Genomic DNA, 16136 nt, shown 5'->3' with positions numbered 1-16136 from the left:
TGAACTTTATTTTTTACTACATTTGTGTACAATTAGGTTTTATCTGTCTTGTTTTACTTTTGAAATGTGTTGGTTTGTGAATTAGCATTTGTTTTAACTGATATTCTTTTTTTTTCTCTTCTTTTATGTTGTTTATTTTTTTAGTGATTCACCTTTGCCAGTCTCATCTCGTGTCTGCTTTGTTAAGTTCCATGATCCGGACTCAGCAGTTGTGGCACAGCATCTGACAAACACTGTATTCGTTGACAGAGCTTTGATAGTCGTACCATATGCAGAAGGTTTGTGCTTTGTTTAACTACCTTTGTGGACATCTTAAGATGACCATCCACCTCAGTAGATGTAGAGTGAGCCATAGTAGCATGTTAAAATCTAAGCTATTAATATTTTTAAACCCTTGTTATACTGCAGTCCATAATTTTTGCTTGCAGATCTTTTTTTAGAAATTAGGTCTGTTTTTATAAAGTATTTACCTTTGTTTTCTTTTAAAATATTTTTAAGTTGTTTAAAACAATGTCCGTTATTGTAACTCCCTGAGATATATCTACTTAGTTAATTTAATGTTGAGTTTTATGAAAAAGTCCTAAAGGTAAATGATTCATTCCATGTATGCATACAGAGCCTTCAAATATAAATGCATGATGTTATTTCTGTTTTAAATAAGTGAGTAGATTGATTTTATTTTCTTAAAGCTTCCTCACATTGATAATCTGGAGGAAAGAAAAAACCCACGTTGAATTTCAGTATACCAAGGGTTGCAGTGATTTTGGTTTTCAAGAAAGTTCAAGATTTCCTGTAGCTTAGGTGCCAAATGGGCACTGGGTGTTTTATTTTATGCCAGATTTTCTTGTTCATTCTTGCTATATTTCTAGAATATCTCTAAATAATAAATTCTTCTCTCTGTTATTTGTGTGTGTGATTTTTGTAGTGGAGAAGGCAAATGCAAAACCCTTCCAGATGCCTGAAAAACAGTGGGTCCTCTGCAGCTACAGGGGATTGTAGACATTAACTAAAGACCAGCAAGCACTCAAGTGCCCCAAGTGTTTTCCTGGTGTAACCATTTGTTAACTACATTTTCTCTCTTTTTACATTTTAGGCTGTTAAAGTAATTTGACAGAAAAAATGAGCAGGTTTTTTGGATCTAAAAAGCCACTGTGACAAGACATTTTAATACCATTTTGTAAAATTTTCTAAGGCATATTTTATAATTAGTTTGTTCCCAATGTACTGCTACTTGATTTGCTTTTTGGTAACTATAAATTTTACTCGAATCACTGAAATATGATAAAATTGCTGGATTTTAAGTTAATAATTTAATATGCTGACCAGGATTTAAATGCTTTCCCCTTTCCTGAATAAACTGGTCAGTGGAAGTGGAATCTTAATATTGTTGGTTTTAGATGCTATCTGAAATCTGTGAATACAAATGTGAATATTTACACCATACCTTGTAAAAGTTGTGAAATGTGTAGTCCTTAACACTTAAAGAAATTGCCTCTGGTTTTCTAAAGAAATTAACTTATAAATGGATTAAGGCATGTTATATAATAGTACCTCTGTCTCCATGATATTAAAATGTATGAGCCCAGTTTTAAGGTTTTATAATATATAGATAGATAAATTTTTGAGTTAGTGTGTTTTGGTTAAGCAATTTCTTTTATGTCAGTGTGCCTGTTGTAGGATAAGACTTACCATCAACAGAAAATTTACAGAATTCAAATTCAGGATGAATAAAATAGATGATAGGTCTTGGAACAAGGGTCAAATCATGTGAGTAATATGTAAAACATTTTGGTTAGCCTGTAAATTTAAATTTTTATCAGCTAAGTATTCTAGTTCCCAATCCCTGAACATAATACAGTATATCATATAAATGCTTTCATAAATATTTTCAGGCCATAGTAATTTTTCTAGACCTATTTTTGAAAGTGAAGTATTTAGGAATATACAGTGTATAGAATTTGGGGAATATTTCATTCAGAAATCTATTGTTGGTGAATTCTGGTATGATATGCTGTATTAATGTTACCTCCAGTAAATACCATTCCCTCCAGATTTAGCTATTACACTTCGGTGTTAGCTCTTGGTCAGTGTTTTAGAACAGTAGACACAGTCTATGGTAAGGAATAGTCTTACTTGGTAAAACTAAGCTTAATATGGAAGGAACTCTTAATAGTAATGGGTTTGGGGATTATTTAGGTTCCTTGGTTAATGTTTGTTTCTTTTGTCTGTTTCTTTTTCTTTCATTTCTACACATTCATGCAGTATTTCATGGTTCTATCAAAGCAGCAGTAAAAAAAATACTCTTGACGCATGAAAATTAACTGGTGAGGGGCCTCATTGCTATTTTTAAATTGTAGTTTTATTTTTAAATAGTCTTTTTTTAATCAGAGGATCAGATGCATGACTTTTTTTTTTTAATGGATGCAGATCTTCTATCAGGTGTCTCACAATAAATTCAAGAGGATTTTAGTTTGCCAGAAATGTTGCAAATGCACTAATTTGAGTAAGATGTTGATACTGAATATATCCTCTTGAGACATAATTTTGCATGCAAAATTATCCCATAGTCTTTGTAGGTTTGTTAATATTGATGCATTACTGCCCTATATCTAAATGATCTTCTCCCCCTTCCCCTCCATAACTCTTGGTATCTAAATTGATGACAGCTCTGACACAAGCAAGATAACAGTGCTGTGTAGTATACATTTGTTTATATTATCGGCACTTCTCAGTATAGGTGGAAGGAACCATTACCTTTATTTAACAGTGGTTTTTCTTTTTTGTTGTTGTGTTTTACAGTTCTTTTCCCTGGTTCAGCCTGAACTATATACCAGGCCCTGCTGAAAATACCACCCAACAGTTTTCTTCTGCAGCTTATCCAGTTTCTCTTAAGTGCCCTGTACATATTGTATGTTTTATGATGAGATGCAGTTTCTTAATATGTATTACAGAAATACTACTGGTATTTGCAAATATGTAGTTTAATTGTATTATTGAACTCTCATTTTGGGGGCTTGGGCACATTAACAGATTAATCCATCTGTATAGGGCTTTTGCTGTTGGATAGAATTTAAATTGTCTACATAAATATTTGTCTAGGGACCCTTAGATTTTATCTGAATACACAGATTAGGATTTAAAAACAGATATACATGTCATTTTTGGCTTAAGGAGTTTGGCTACGTTAGCTTTTCAACTGGCACTATATAGCAGCATTTTTTGGTATGGTTAGCATGGCACATGGCGAAACATAAAGCATTTTACTGTACAGGTAAGGAATGTGCCATGTTGTTTTACGTATCTTTCTCTCTCTCTCACTCTCATGCACACATCCTGTGTGTATTCAGAGACCTTCAGAAACATAATCATTTTCATGAGTCAGCAAAAGCCCTACGCTTGATTCCAACAGAATATTTCCTTTACATACTTTCTTCTCTTAATTTTTACAAATTTGTATGGTAGGTGTAAAAGAAAATCATAGTAACTGTACCATATTATTAACCCCTAAATCAAACTTTTTTTGTCTTGTGTATCTTGATTTTTCTGTGTGCTTTATAGTGAAGCAGCCGACACGAGTCGTTGTTCATAAAACAGCTTTTGAAAGTTGAGAGCACACCCCTGGAGAACCGACTGTGCTTGCTTACGTTTGGTTCATGACTTAAAAATCGAGTACAGGTGATGAAATCTTGGCAGTGTTAACAAAAAAGTAGTGTGTATTGTGCTATTTTTTTTTACTCTAGAAACTTAACCATTTGTAGAGAAAAAGGAAACAAATTTTCACACATTGAAGTTTCATTCTGACATAAAATTAATGATAAATAATCATAGAAATCGAGCTTTATATTTTAGCGAACATAAGTACTTTCAACAAACTCAGGTGGTGTATCAGGGAGACATTTTCTGGGTGTTTTTGTGTGTTTTCTGTCTTACAAAAGAATGTGTTCTAATGCAAGGATGTTTCTCTGCAGGAGTTATTCCTGATGAGGCTAAGGCTTTGTCTCTGTTGGCACCAGCTAATGCAGTGGCAGGTCTTCTGCCCGGTGGTGGACTTCTGCCTACTCCTAACCCACTTACCCAGGTACTAGTTCTATTGAGTTCTTAAAGGGTGGAGAAAAAAAACTGAATTATGGATTTACACATATTTGAGCTTTGTAAGTACTCATGAGATTCTAGTTCAGATACCATTATCACATATGTGCAGCATTACATAGTGCTATCAAAATCATAACTAGTATGGAGGATCTCTTAGAATTTTGAGTTTTAAGAAAAGTCTAAAAAATCATAAAATACATCACTTTTACCATTGACTCTCAGAATAACCTGTAAATAGTTATAGAACAGTCTCATGAGGCATGAACACCTCTCTGAACACACTGTTAAAAATATGTTCATTTGGAACAGGAAAGAAAACTGAGGTTCAAATTTCACAAGTGAGCTCTTCATTTTTTTTTTTCTTCCCCTTGATCTTTTCCAGCTATTTGGGGGATTTTGAATTAAGTAGGTGGCTTGAAAACAAGGGCAATTCTTGATGGAGATGTTTGATATGGGAATGTGAAAGAAAATTGGTTGCAATAGTGTTTCTAACACTGACAGTGCTGTATAAAGCTTGTTTTAGAACTAAAAGGTACTTTAAATGCTGTGCATTCTAACTACTGAGATTGTAACTAGTCAGGAGTTTCAAAGATAGTGAATGATGAGCATCAACTGGAAATTTATAAAAGCATTCTTTCTAATATATCATTTTGCCTGTGTAAATAGTTGACTCTTAGCTGTGAAGTGAACTATAGAATAAAAGAATAGGCGTTCTTAAGCTTTTTGGGTATGACTTTTATCTCTTAACTCCCTGGCTTTTTTAACCTATAAAATGAGGATCTGGGTTGTTTGTTTTTTTGTTTGGAGACAGTCTCGCTCTGTCACTTAGGCTGGAGTGCAATGGCGCAATTTCAGCTCAGCTTACCACAATCCCTTCCTTCTAGCTTCAAGCAATTCTCCTGCCTCAGCCTCCCGAGTAGCTGGGATTTACAAGCACATGCCACTGCGCCTAGCTAATTTTTGTATTTTTAGTAGAGACAGGGTTTCACCATGGTGACCAGGCTGGTCTTGGAACTCCTGACCTCAGGTGATGCGCCCACCTTGGCCTCCCAAAGTGCTGGGATTACAGACGTAAGCCACCACAACTGGCCCAAATCTGGATAATTTTCTAAACTCCTTAAATGCATAAAGCTATGCAATAGCTGTATTGGACAGTAAGTTTTGATAATATTAGCATTTTTCCTGTACTGAATAAACAGCTAAATTATAGAAAGTTTGATACTTTATATTTACTAAATAAATTGAAACGAGGAACTTGTAGCACACAGTGGGAAGAAAGTGAGGCTGTTTCAAAAGCTACAGATGGTTTTGAAGCAGGCTCACTTTCATGGTTTGTGTCTGGTAAATTATAGGTTAATCAGGATTGTGTCAAGCAGGTGGCAGAACCCTGCAGTAATTTGAACAGGAAACATTTAAGGAATTACTTATTAGTGATAGGAGATTACTAGGGGAACTCTAATGAATACAGAATCACAAGGATAAGAAACTACCTCTACCTCTAAGGCTAAAGGAGAAGGAACACAAACCTATTTAATTCAGGGTACTCCTTTCTCCATCTGCTGAAATTTAGATTTGTTTTTGGAAGGGCAACTAGTAAAGAAGTTCTCTTGGGTGTCCTGGGGAGCTGCATAAGGAATTGGTACTAGAACTCCCTGAGAGGTGAAGGCTACTGGGTGTTTGACATCGTGCTGCAGGAATAATCAGAAGGGCAACACAGGAGCCAGGAAGAGCCCCTTCCTTAGTCAGTGTCTTTCCAGTGCTCTTTCCAAATAAGTCTTACATCATGGCAGCTGTCAAAGGAGAAATGCTTTATAAAGGTCCTGCCTCCAGTATCACAAAGCAGCAGGCAAAGAATAGTAGATTTGAATCCTGAGAGGCAAAAAATACTTAGTACAAGAATATGTTGAAATATTTTGTCTTTTTTTCTTAATTTAGGATTTAGGGGGGAACTGTGCTGTAATAAATGGAACATGGGTGTCATATAGAACAAGACCCCTGTTTCTGTTAATCTATTGTTATTGGACCACAGCCATTTGTTTACGTATTGTCTGGCTGCTTTCAAGCTAAAATGGCAGTAGTTGTATGGATTTGTATACAACTGAGTAGCTGCAGCAGAGACCATGTAGCCTGAAAACTTAACCTCTGATATGAGGAACTGAAAAGAAGTTTTAAATAAAATTTGAAATTTCACAGATTGGCGCTGTTCCACTGGCTGCTTTGGGGGCTCCTACTCTTGATCCTGCCCTTGCTGCACTTGGGCTTCCTGGAGCAAACTTGAACTCTCAGGTATAACTTACTACCTTCAACTTTTTTGTTTCATTAACTGTTGGTTTGCTTTTCAAGAGCAGGAGCTAATGGCTATGTTACAGTAATAATTTTTTCTTAAACTTGTTAGAGCTTTAAACAGTCACTGAAAAACTAACTCCTTATCCATTAATGGACTTCTTTTATATAGTTCATATAGAAAATAGGTTCACAGGAAGCCAGTACATTTTTAGTATGTCATAGAGTCAGAGTAAATACTCATGAAAAGACAAGAATATGGTTTATGATTTTTCTGTCATGGGAATTTTTTTTATTATAATTTGGCTAATCTTTTTTTCTGAAGTTCTTTGTAGATCTTTGTATTATATTGGCTAAGCTGTTTTGCATTTTACATGTTATTTTATGTCAAAAAGTCTTAAAGGAGACATAATCATTCTATAATATCTGGACTGTTTAGCCTCGTAGTCTTTAGATAACTTCCTAAAGCTGCTCTATCCAGTACTGTGGCCATTAATGTCACCTGTTTCTTCTTTTTCTTCTTTTTTTGACTACTAAAAAATTTAATGCTTCATGGCATGTAGCTTGCATGGATTTCTGTTGGTCAGCTTTGTGCCTACAGCATACTTGTAGGTTTGACAGTTTGTCCCAGGACATTTCAACATAACTGAGAAAATAACAATCATTTATTGTTTTATTATTCTCATTGTTCTTACGTTTTATTTTTTGCAGTCTCTTGCCGCAGATCAGTTGCTGAAGCTTATGAGTACTGTTGATCCCAAGTAAGGGTTTTTTCTTTGTTTCCATTGAGGATATGGTATCTGAATGTCTAGAGAAAGGGAGTTTTTTTGTTTTTTTGGTTTTTTTGTTTGTTTTGATAGCTTACACGAAAGTTATCAAGTTACCTTTTCTCAAAAGACAATTGTATTCTCAAGCAATGCATATTGTTTTCTTGAAACAAAGAAAGAAATACAGAAGTAAGCTCCTCTATAAAATACTTTGTGTTAATGTCATTTGAGTCTTGAATAGTAATTGTAAATGGCTTATACCGGAAGATAGCAAAAGAACTAATAAGGGGATAACTTTGTTTGAAGATCGGAGGCTGAGCCCTGAGGATAATAGTAGTTAGAGGCAAAGCTGAGGGAATCACTATCCTAGAGCCAGTATTACATATTATATAATTAATAGCCAACATTTTCTTTTAGGTTGCTTTTGATAAGTGCTCTTCATGCTGTCACAGAAATTGTTTCCTACTTGATAATGTTGGAAATTCAGTTTTTTTCATTGGTAATTTCTTGGCATAATAAATTTGAACTTTATACCTTTTCCCCTTAACTTGGTGAAAATCACTATCAATAAGTGAGAAAGCATGAAGGACAGAATCATTTGAATTCAGAAGTTAGTGGCCTTTTTTCTTAGAAATTATCTAAAAATAAAAACCAAGCATGTACCCACCACCCAGCTTATAAAATAAAATAATACCAATACAGCTGAAACTTCCTATATACCCATTTATTACATTTCCCATTCTGCCCGCAAATAACTACTATACTAAATTTAGTGTCTATAATTTTTTTCTTACATGTGTAAACCTGTAAGGGGCATCTTTAGCCTTTCCACTCAAGATTTCATGTGTAATTTTGGTGGGCCATTGGCCTCTGCCTCAGTTCCTCCCCACCTACCAAGCAAAAGGTAATGTTCTTCCCCCACAAAGTTACTATGTCATAGAAAAATTTTAGATTATGTGAAAAAAAGTTTCATTAAGTTTTTAGCATCAGCATATTTTCTGTACTAGCATTTCTAAAAAGTCTGTTTATGGAAAGTTAATGGGTGTTCAGCAAAATAGATATTTTTCTAATTCTACATGACTCGTAGTCATTAAACCCGAAATATTTATAAATATTCAAAACAGTGCTATACTGTGTATTGTTTACCACAGTTATCATGGAATCCTCCCCTCCTTTTTTTGAAGAAATATTTTACTAAAATGATGTTATACATTTATTTATTTGAAATGCTGGTGTGCATTTTAAAATATTTCAGATCCGAATTCTTGATTCTGTTTCAGGTTGAATCATGTAGCTGCTGGTCTGGTTTCTCCAAGTTTGAAATCGGATACCTCTAGTAAAGAAATAGAGGAAGCTATGAAAAGAGTACGAGAAGCACAGTCCCTAATTTCTGCTGCTATAGAACCAGGTAAACAAGGTTTATGCAATTTTGTTGAATATTAAACTATGTGATTCTTGGCAAAAATGGTTATGACATAGTGTGGAAATGTGTTGAGTGACACCCTAAGTCATTTAAAATGTTTTAAATTCTGTGCCAGGCACAGTGGCTCATGCCTGTAATCCAGCACTTTGGGAGGCTGAGGCAGGTGGATCAGGAATTCAAGACCAGCGAGGCCAACATGGTGAAACCCCGTCTCCACTAAAAATACAAAAATTATCCAGGTATGGTGGCAGGTTCTTGTGACCCCAGCCACTCTGGAGGCTGAGGCAGAAAAATCGCTTGAACCTGGGAGGCAGAGGTTTTGCAGTTAGCTGAGATCATGCCACAACACTCTAGCAGGGGCAACAGAAAGAGACTCTGCCTGAAAAAAAATATCATCTTCCAAATTCTGATAAAAGACCGTATAGTGGAATGCCACCCAGACATATTTGGAGATAATTCCGGTGGTCACGGGAGTACCAACTGCATCTAGAGGGCAAAGGACCAACATGATGCTGGATACCCTTCAACAAACAGGACCGCCTTCTACAGCAATCTAGTCCAAAATGTCAGGATTATCTAATACTTGATATAATATTTTGTTTTTTTGAAGTTCCCAGTATGTATTTCAAATCACGGGGGTTTGGGGGATATTCACACGATGTGTCTGGCTCAGATTTTGGACACTAGGACAAACTCCAGATTGCTCAATCACGAGATTCACATGTTCAAGCAGACCAGAGTCACTGGCTTGCCTCTAACCTTTAACAAATGTAATCAATGAGGTAAGGGTGGTAGGGACTGTTTCTCTTCCCAGGCTGGGCTTGCACTTTAGGAGGCCGAGGTGGGCAGATCTTGAGCTCAGGAGTTGAGACCAGCGTGGACAAATAAGCGAGACCAGGTCTCTACAAAAATTAGGTGGGCATAGGGGTGTATGCCAGTAGTCCCAACAACTAGTGAGGCTGAGGTGGGAAGATGGCTTGAGCCCAGGACGCAGATGCAGTGAGCCACTTGTACCACTGCACTCCAAGCCTGGTAACCAAGCTGTCTCAAGTATTCTCTTCCCGTTTTTACCCTGTATTCCTCTATTCAATCTCAGCTGCCACAATTAGACAGACGGAAAGCACAAGGACATGTTTTTCTTACATCTGTAGTGGAAACCTCAGCAGCAGATAGTAGTTGCTCCAGGTCTGTCACATAGATACATTTTCATATTCATTCTGACACTGTCTTTTCATAAACAATATAAAGAATACTTTTACCCCTCTGCCCACCAGCAATATTTTGTTTTTGTTATTATTTATGTTTAAGTTGGGATAGCCTCATTTTAAATTTTTTCATTGATCAAGAGAACCTAGTGAAAATGCTTTTGTTTAATGTTATTTATTTATTTATTTATTTTTCAAAGAAAATCAGTTGCCCTATTCTTTGCAGATTGTCTTTTTGAGACTAAATGAACAGATGTGTTATCTGCCCATATATATTTAAATCTGTGGCCTTGAATTTTCTTTCTTATAAATAAATGTCTTAATTCATTTAATGGGAATGTTTTTTAATATGCCTAGTATTAGGAAAATAATTTGAAGTGTAATAGTGGATAAACTGATACCAAATGCTTTATATATATTACGTTATTTAACCAATAAAATGTCAAGTAATTGGCCACAGTCACATGGCGAGCATTAGGAGCTTTTAGGTAACACAGTTGGATCTATGTAACTTGAAAGTTAGGACACACCATGTTCTAACTGCTGTTTTTATTGAAAATACATGACTAAAATGACTAAATGTAATTTCTTTATGAATTGATGTTTTTACCAAGATTTTTATGAATTTATTACTGATAATGACTGTTGGAATAAATTGAACTGTATTAATGAAATGACTTAAATGTCAAAGGAACGCATTCTCACTTTGATGATAATCAATAAATGTAGAATACAATGGCTTTATTTCTCTTATGTCCCCAGTTAAGGAATTTCTTACATGTTTTTTAAATTCTGGGGATTAAAGCTGTTGAGTTCTAGATCTCCTTTCTATGCTTACACAGTTGAAAATTGGTAGGGAAGACGAGTGATGAGCAGATAATAGGAAGTGAGCTAGGTTACTAAAAATCTGATGCTGTCACAGGAGTGAACTAAAATCAGTGAGTCAATCATGACTCCTGGATTTGGGGGCCAAATATTGAGTTTGTGAAGAACCAAGAAAAGGAAAGGGGACCCTCATTTAAAACCCTGTCAAAAATAAATCAGAACCAAAGAATGAGAAATTAGCCCTCTTAATAGATTGCTTTATAGAAAACACAGCCTTCTAGGTCTGGCAAGTAAAATAGGGAACCTTTAGCTAGCTGAGAACTAGAAGTCTAATTTGGATCTATCAAACGCCTAGATGATTTATAATTTGTAGTATTTCAGGAAGCTTCAAAATCATGATCATAAAATGGTTACTTGCAGCATTCAGGGGTTATATGTAAAAGCTGAAGACTAAGGTGAACAATTATTATTATAACTTCTGAATGGGAATTATTTTCCTATTTGATGATTTTTTTTTTTTTGAGGGTCCAGCTTAGGCTGGAGTGCAGTGGTATAATCACGGCTCACTGCACCCTCCATTTCCCAGGCTCAAGCAATTCTCCCAGCTCAGCCTCCCCTATTGGCTGGGACCACAGGCATACCACCATGCTCAGCTAATTTTTGTATTTTTTGTAGAGATGGGGGTCTCACTATATTGCTCAGGCTGGTCTTGAACTCCTGGATTCAGGTGCTCCTCCCACTTCAGCCTCCCAAAGTACTATAATTACAGGCATGACCCACTGCATCTGTCCCCTATTTAAATGATTTCTAAGTGCAAGTTCCTTTTGTTTCAAATATAGATAAGAAAGAAGAAAAAAGAAGACATTCAAGATCAAGATCACGTTCTAGGAGGAGGAGGACTCCCTCATCTTCTAGACACAGGTTAGATTGCTCTTTAGTCAGTTATACCTTAGACAAAGGTAATATATATATGTCACATCTTTTTAAATTTGCTGTTAATCTCTTGGCCTCTGGTTAAAGTGTTTTTGTAACCTCTGTTGTTAGAGTGTGTGACTAGGTGTTCATACATGGATAGCGTGAGAAAGGTACAGACAAAATAAATAATTTATACTTTAAAACCCAAAAAAATTCAGAGGTGGTAGGAAAGCATTGGGACTAGAGCAACAAAATGAGTTAATACTATGGAAAAAACACTAGAATTGAAACTTTTGGCTTAAGTTCTACATGTGACTTTTTCACTAGACTCTTGGGACTTTTAAATTGGAAGATTATCTGTGTAACCCACAGATTATCCATCTAATGCATGAGTATTTGCAAATGACAACTTGCTGTTCTTTTTGAGATTGTTCTTTGTATTACTGAAAAGCAGTTGACAATGTCATTCTTCTGTTTGCCTAGGGTAAGACTGAATCAGTTCTTATTTTCATACGATATCACTATAATATGTAGGGTTCTTTCTATGTCAGTGGCTCTCAGACTCACTGATCTTGGAACCTCTGTTCGCTTATAAAAAAAAATTGCGCTCAATTCAGCTGCACATGTCCTAAAATGGTAATGATACAGAGCAGTTTAGTATAGCCACTGTGCAAGAGTGACATGCACATTTACGAAGTGTTTCATATTAAGAAATGTTGCCAGGCGCGGTGGCTCAAGCCTGTAATCCCAGCACTTTGGGAGGCCGAGGCGGGTGGATCACGAGGTCAAGAGATCGAGACAATCCTGGTCAACACGGTGAAACCCCGTCTCTACTAAAAATACAAAACATTAGCTGGGCATGGTGGCGTGTGCCTGTAATCCCAGCTACTCTGGAGGCTGAGGCAGGAGAATTGCCTGAACCCAGGAGGCGGAGGTTGCTGTGAACCGAGATCACGCCATTGCACTCCAGCCTGGGTAACAAGAGCGAAACTCCATCCCAAAAAAAAAAAAAAAATGTCATGTGTGAGAATCCCAAGAACTTTTGTTTATGTGAGACATATCTGTCAATGTTGACCATATAAAAAATTAAAACTGTTGAAATAATAGTAAACCCAATTTTGGTAACATAGTTTTGAAACAAAACTTTCTCAGAAAAAAATCTGGTGAGGAGAGTGGCTTTGTTTTACTTTGCAGAACTCTTTAAAGTTTAGCTTAATTGAAGACGCGAAGATTCTGCGTTCAACTTACTCAAATCTGTTTTGGTTAGTATATTTAGAAAATCTGGCTTCAAGTAATGTAGTTAGAAAAGGGAAAGGTAATTTTATAGATTTTGAGATAATTGTGATCACTATTCTTTGATGTGATGCCAAATTTGACAAGTGATTGTTTCTGTAAAGGTAGTTGTAGTATAGAATGTGAAACCAGATTGATGTACTTTATATATTCTGTTACATTAAAATCTGTTGATCATGGATATTGAATGGAGCTTTTATCCCCCGGTGTGATTTTGTGAAAGCAAGCATTGGTGATTTGAAAAATGATTGATTGCATTATTCAAGTTTCCAGATACTGACTTACATTTGTTATACAGTATAAAAAAATTATATCTAGTAATCTCACCTTAGATCTCATCAGTAAAATGAAAGTACTAGAAAACTGGCAAGTTCACAACAGTGGAGTCATTTTCCAAAATTTAATTTTCTCAGATTTTTATCGGCAACAAATTCATTTTCTTTATATAGTAGGCTTCATTCATTTTTCAAAAAATTGTCTGCCAAATACCCAAGTCTCGATAATCGTAGATTGTAGGTTCTCAAAGGTGATAATGAAAAGGCAATTAGTTCAGCTCATAACTCACACAGGTGTCTTCCTTAATGTAGCCTTTATACTTCATAAGCATCAGAATTGATTTATGCATACTTTCCATTTCATCACACAGAATATTATTCAAGAGGCTAGATTTAATACTGCTGTTCTTTCAGTAGTACTTAGGGGACCAGGTTTAATAAAATTAACTTTTACTGCCTCATCAAAGACATTCTTATAAAGTGAAATTATTTTTTTCTTTTATTGCAAGTGCATACAGAAATGCCATTGAAGAAGGTAGTGACTCTAGGGCAGTTCCATAGCCTCTACCTTGATTTGTGTTGAAAAGTTGCCAGTACTTTTACAAAACCACAATGGCTTTTGCGACGTTGGTGCAAACGTCAACCCAGTGGAAAAGGCGATAATATTTTGTTATTATTTTGAAAATAATTTTGACCTTATGGACCCCATAAAAGGGTCTTATAGCATCCACAGTTGTGCAGATGACAGTATGAAAGCCATTACTCTAGGTTAATCATCACCAACTATTTCAGCCATTCTTCATTTTTCTTAATTTTCCAACTCAATCCTAATTGGCCTAATTGTATTCTAGTTCTAGTCAGAACCTTTTAGGGTTGACATTCAGAACTAGGTTATTCCAGTTGTGGTCAGTTACTTCAGCTAGTTTGAACCTCACTTTACATACCCCTCCACCACTCGACTCTTTTTTGGGGGGTGGGGGGAAGAGGGTTGTTTTTTTGAGATGGAGTTTTACTCTTGTTGCCCAGGCTGGAGTACAGTGGTGCAATCTTTACTATTTGGTCTGGTTTATCTACATGTGTCATTTGCCACTTCGAAAGTTAGAAAACTAATTGCCTCAGCATACCATTTTCTTTGTGTGTCCATGTTTTTGCTCAAAATCCTTTCTGCCTGGTGCTTTCCCATGTCTTCCATTTCCACCTTGAGGAGCTTCTTTTTCTTTCTTCAAGACACAATTCAAAGTTTACTCTTAAGTGTTGGTACTGCTTGCAGTATTAATCTTCCACAACAGTGCTCTTATAGTTTAGTTTAACCTCTGCATCATATGATTACTACAGTTTATATGTGTTTCCTTTTACTGAACTCTTAAAAAAGAGAGCCTGTATGTTTTTCTTTATGTATTAAGTCTTACTAGGACTCTCATTTTAATATGGATGACTTTACTATGACTAGTGAAAAGTAGAAGTGAAGTATTTCTCTGAATCCAGGTACTTGTAATATATCATAACAGAGATAATTGTTGTGGGTTGTGGTTGCTTCTGTCCCTGCCCCCCAACAGGGTCTTGCTCTGTTGCCCATGCTGCTGGAGTGCAGTGGTGTGATCTCAGCTTACTACAGCCTGCTCAAGCCATCCTCCCACCTCAGCCTCCTGAGTAGCGGGGACTACAGGCATGTACTGCTACACCTGGCTAATTTCTCCTTTTTCTTTTTCTTTTTCTTTTTTCTTTTGGTAGAGATGGCGTTTTTCCATGTTGCCCAGGCTGGTCTCAAACTCCTAAGCTGAGCTCTTCTGCCCATCTCAGCCTCCCAAAGTGCTGGGATGACAGACATGAGCCACTGAGCCCAGCCTAGTTGTAATATCTTCAGCATCACATCTTAGCATGTTAAATGACCTTGACTTTTACAAGCTTTTTGGGTTTTTTTGTTTGTTTTTGAGACGGAGTCTTGCTTTGTTGCCAAGGCTAGAGTGCAATGGTGCAATCTCGGCTCAGTACAACCTCCGTTTCCCAGGTTCAAGCAATTCTCTGGCCTTAGCCTCCTGACTAGCTGGGACTATAAGCACATGCCACCACACCTAGCTATTTTCTGTATTTTTAATGAAGATGGGGTTTCACCATGTTAGCCAGGATGGTCTCGATCTCCTGACCTTGTGATCTGCCAATATATGTTACACTAATCTCTCTTGTTAGCTGTTGAAAGCTCATATGAACTAGTAAGTGTAGAAAAGTGACTCTATAGTACGTTCCCCTTGAAAAATAACCGTTTACTCTCTTAAGGTTACGATACTCATATTTTAAATGCCTATATTTCATTCCAAGTATATTACTGGTGCATTTTTTTTAAGTCAGGCAGTGTGGTAATTGCTCAAGAGTACAGTGATGAAAAGACTTCTCATGTCTGTGGAGCCTATAGAAGGGTAGTTAAGTACATAAAAATATCTTAGGATGTGGAGATGTTGTTGCAAGGGATTCTTTAGTAAATAGCTTCAAATGTGGCTGGAAATAAAAGATGATTGAAGTTAAATGAGTTAATAACTCACATAGTTTATTGAGGCACTACTGATGGGTTTTGAGGCAGTTGTTTTAGAGAGTTATGGAAACAAGCTATATTAGCACATCAGTAAGAGGAAATAAGGGCATCAATATTTAATGTACAGTCCCTCAGAATATGCAGGGTTTAGTTACAGATCCACCTATACCAGAATCCATTCATACTCAAGTCCTGTGGAATCCATATATAGGAAAAGGCAGCCCTTACTATATATGGGTGCCTCATCCTTTGAATACTGTTTTTACTCCACGTTTGGTTGGTGGCGCAAAAAAAAAAAAAAAAAACTGTGTAAGTGGACCCATGCCATTAAAGCTCATGTTATTCAAGGGTAACTTGTGTGTGTCTACAATAAGGCACCAAAAGATTGCAACTTATTTTTAATTTTTAAAATAGAATGGGCTGGGTGTGTTGGTCATGCCTATAATCTCAACTCTGGGATCCCAAGGTGGACTGATGGCTTGAGCCCAGGAGTGCAAGACCAGCCTGGGCAACATGGTGAAACCCAGTAAC

General features: G+C 36.3%; 1 protein-coding gene and 2 non-coding genes across 20 annotated transcripts in view; 2 read left to right on the top strand and 1 right to left on the bottom strand.

The window, feature by feature from the left end:
- Window positions 1–16136, top strand: part of SRSF11 (serine and arginine rich splicing factor 11) — a 47121-nt gene that overhangs the window by 23077 nt on the left and 7908 nt on the right. For 8 of the 18 annotated variants that reach the window (XM_017531979.2, XM_037739800.1, XM_017532012.2 and 5 more), the window contains exons 3-8: window positions 145–278; window positions 3969–4078; window positions 6286–6378; window positions 7087–7136; window positions 8423–8550; window positions 11435–11516. In XM_017531979.2, the coding sequence (XP_017387468.1) occupies window positions 145–278; window positions 3969–4078; window positions 6286–6378; window positions 7087–7136; window positions 8423–8550; window positions 11435–11516 (597 nt within the window). Of the gene's footprint in view, window positions 1–144; window positions 3676–3968; window positions 4079–6285; window positions 6379–7086; window positions 7137–8422; window positions 8551–11434; window positions 11517–16136 lie in introns of those variants that run through there. The other 10 variants (XM_037739831.1, XM_037739824.1, XM_037739815.1 and 7 more) reach the window with 5 other exon arrangements.
- On the bottom strand, window positions 9636–9769 carry LOC119471936. Its single transcript, XR_005201034.1, has one exon. It is a non-coding gene; the product is annotated as a small nucleolar RNA SNORA31 (small nucleolar RNA).
- On the top strand, window positions 12115–12221 carry LOC119471928. Its single transcript, XR_005201025.1, has one exon. It is a non-coding gene; the product is annotated as a U6 spliceosomal RNA (small nuclear RNA).

Source organism: Cebus imitator, unplaced genomic scaffold (genome assembly GCF_001604975.1).
Source record: "Cebus imitator isolate Cc_AM_T3 unplaced genomic scaffold, Cebus_imitator-1.0 Scaffold3, whole genome shotgun sequence".
NCBI lineage: Eukaryota > Metazoa > Chordata > Mammalia > Primates > Cebidae > Cebus > Cebus imitator.
This window is presented reverse-complemented; position numbering and strand designations above follow the sequence as displayed.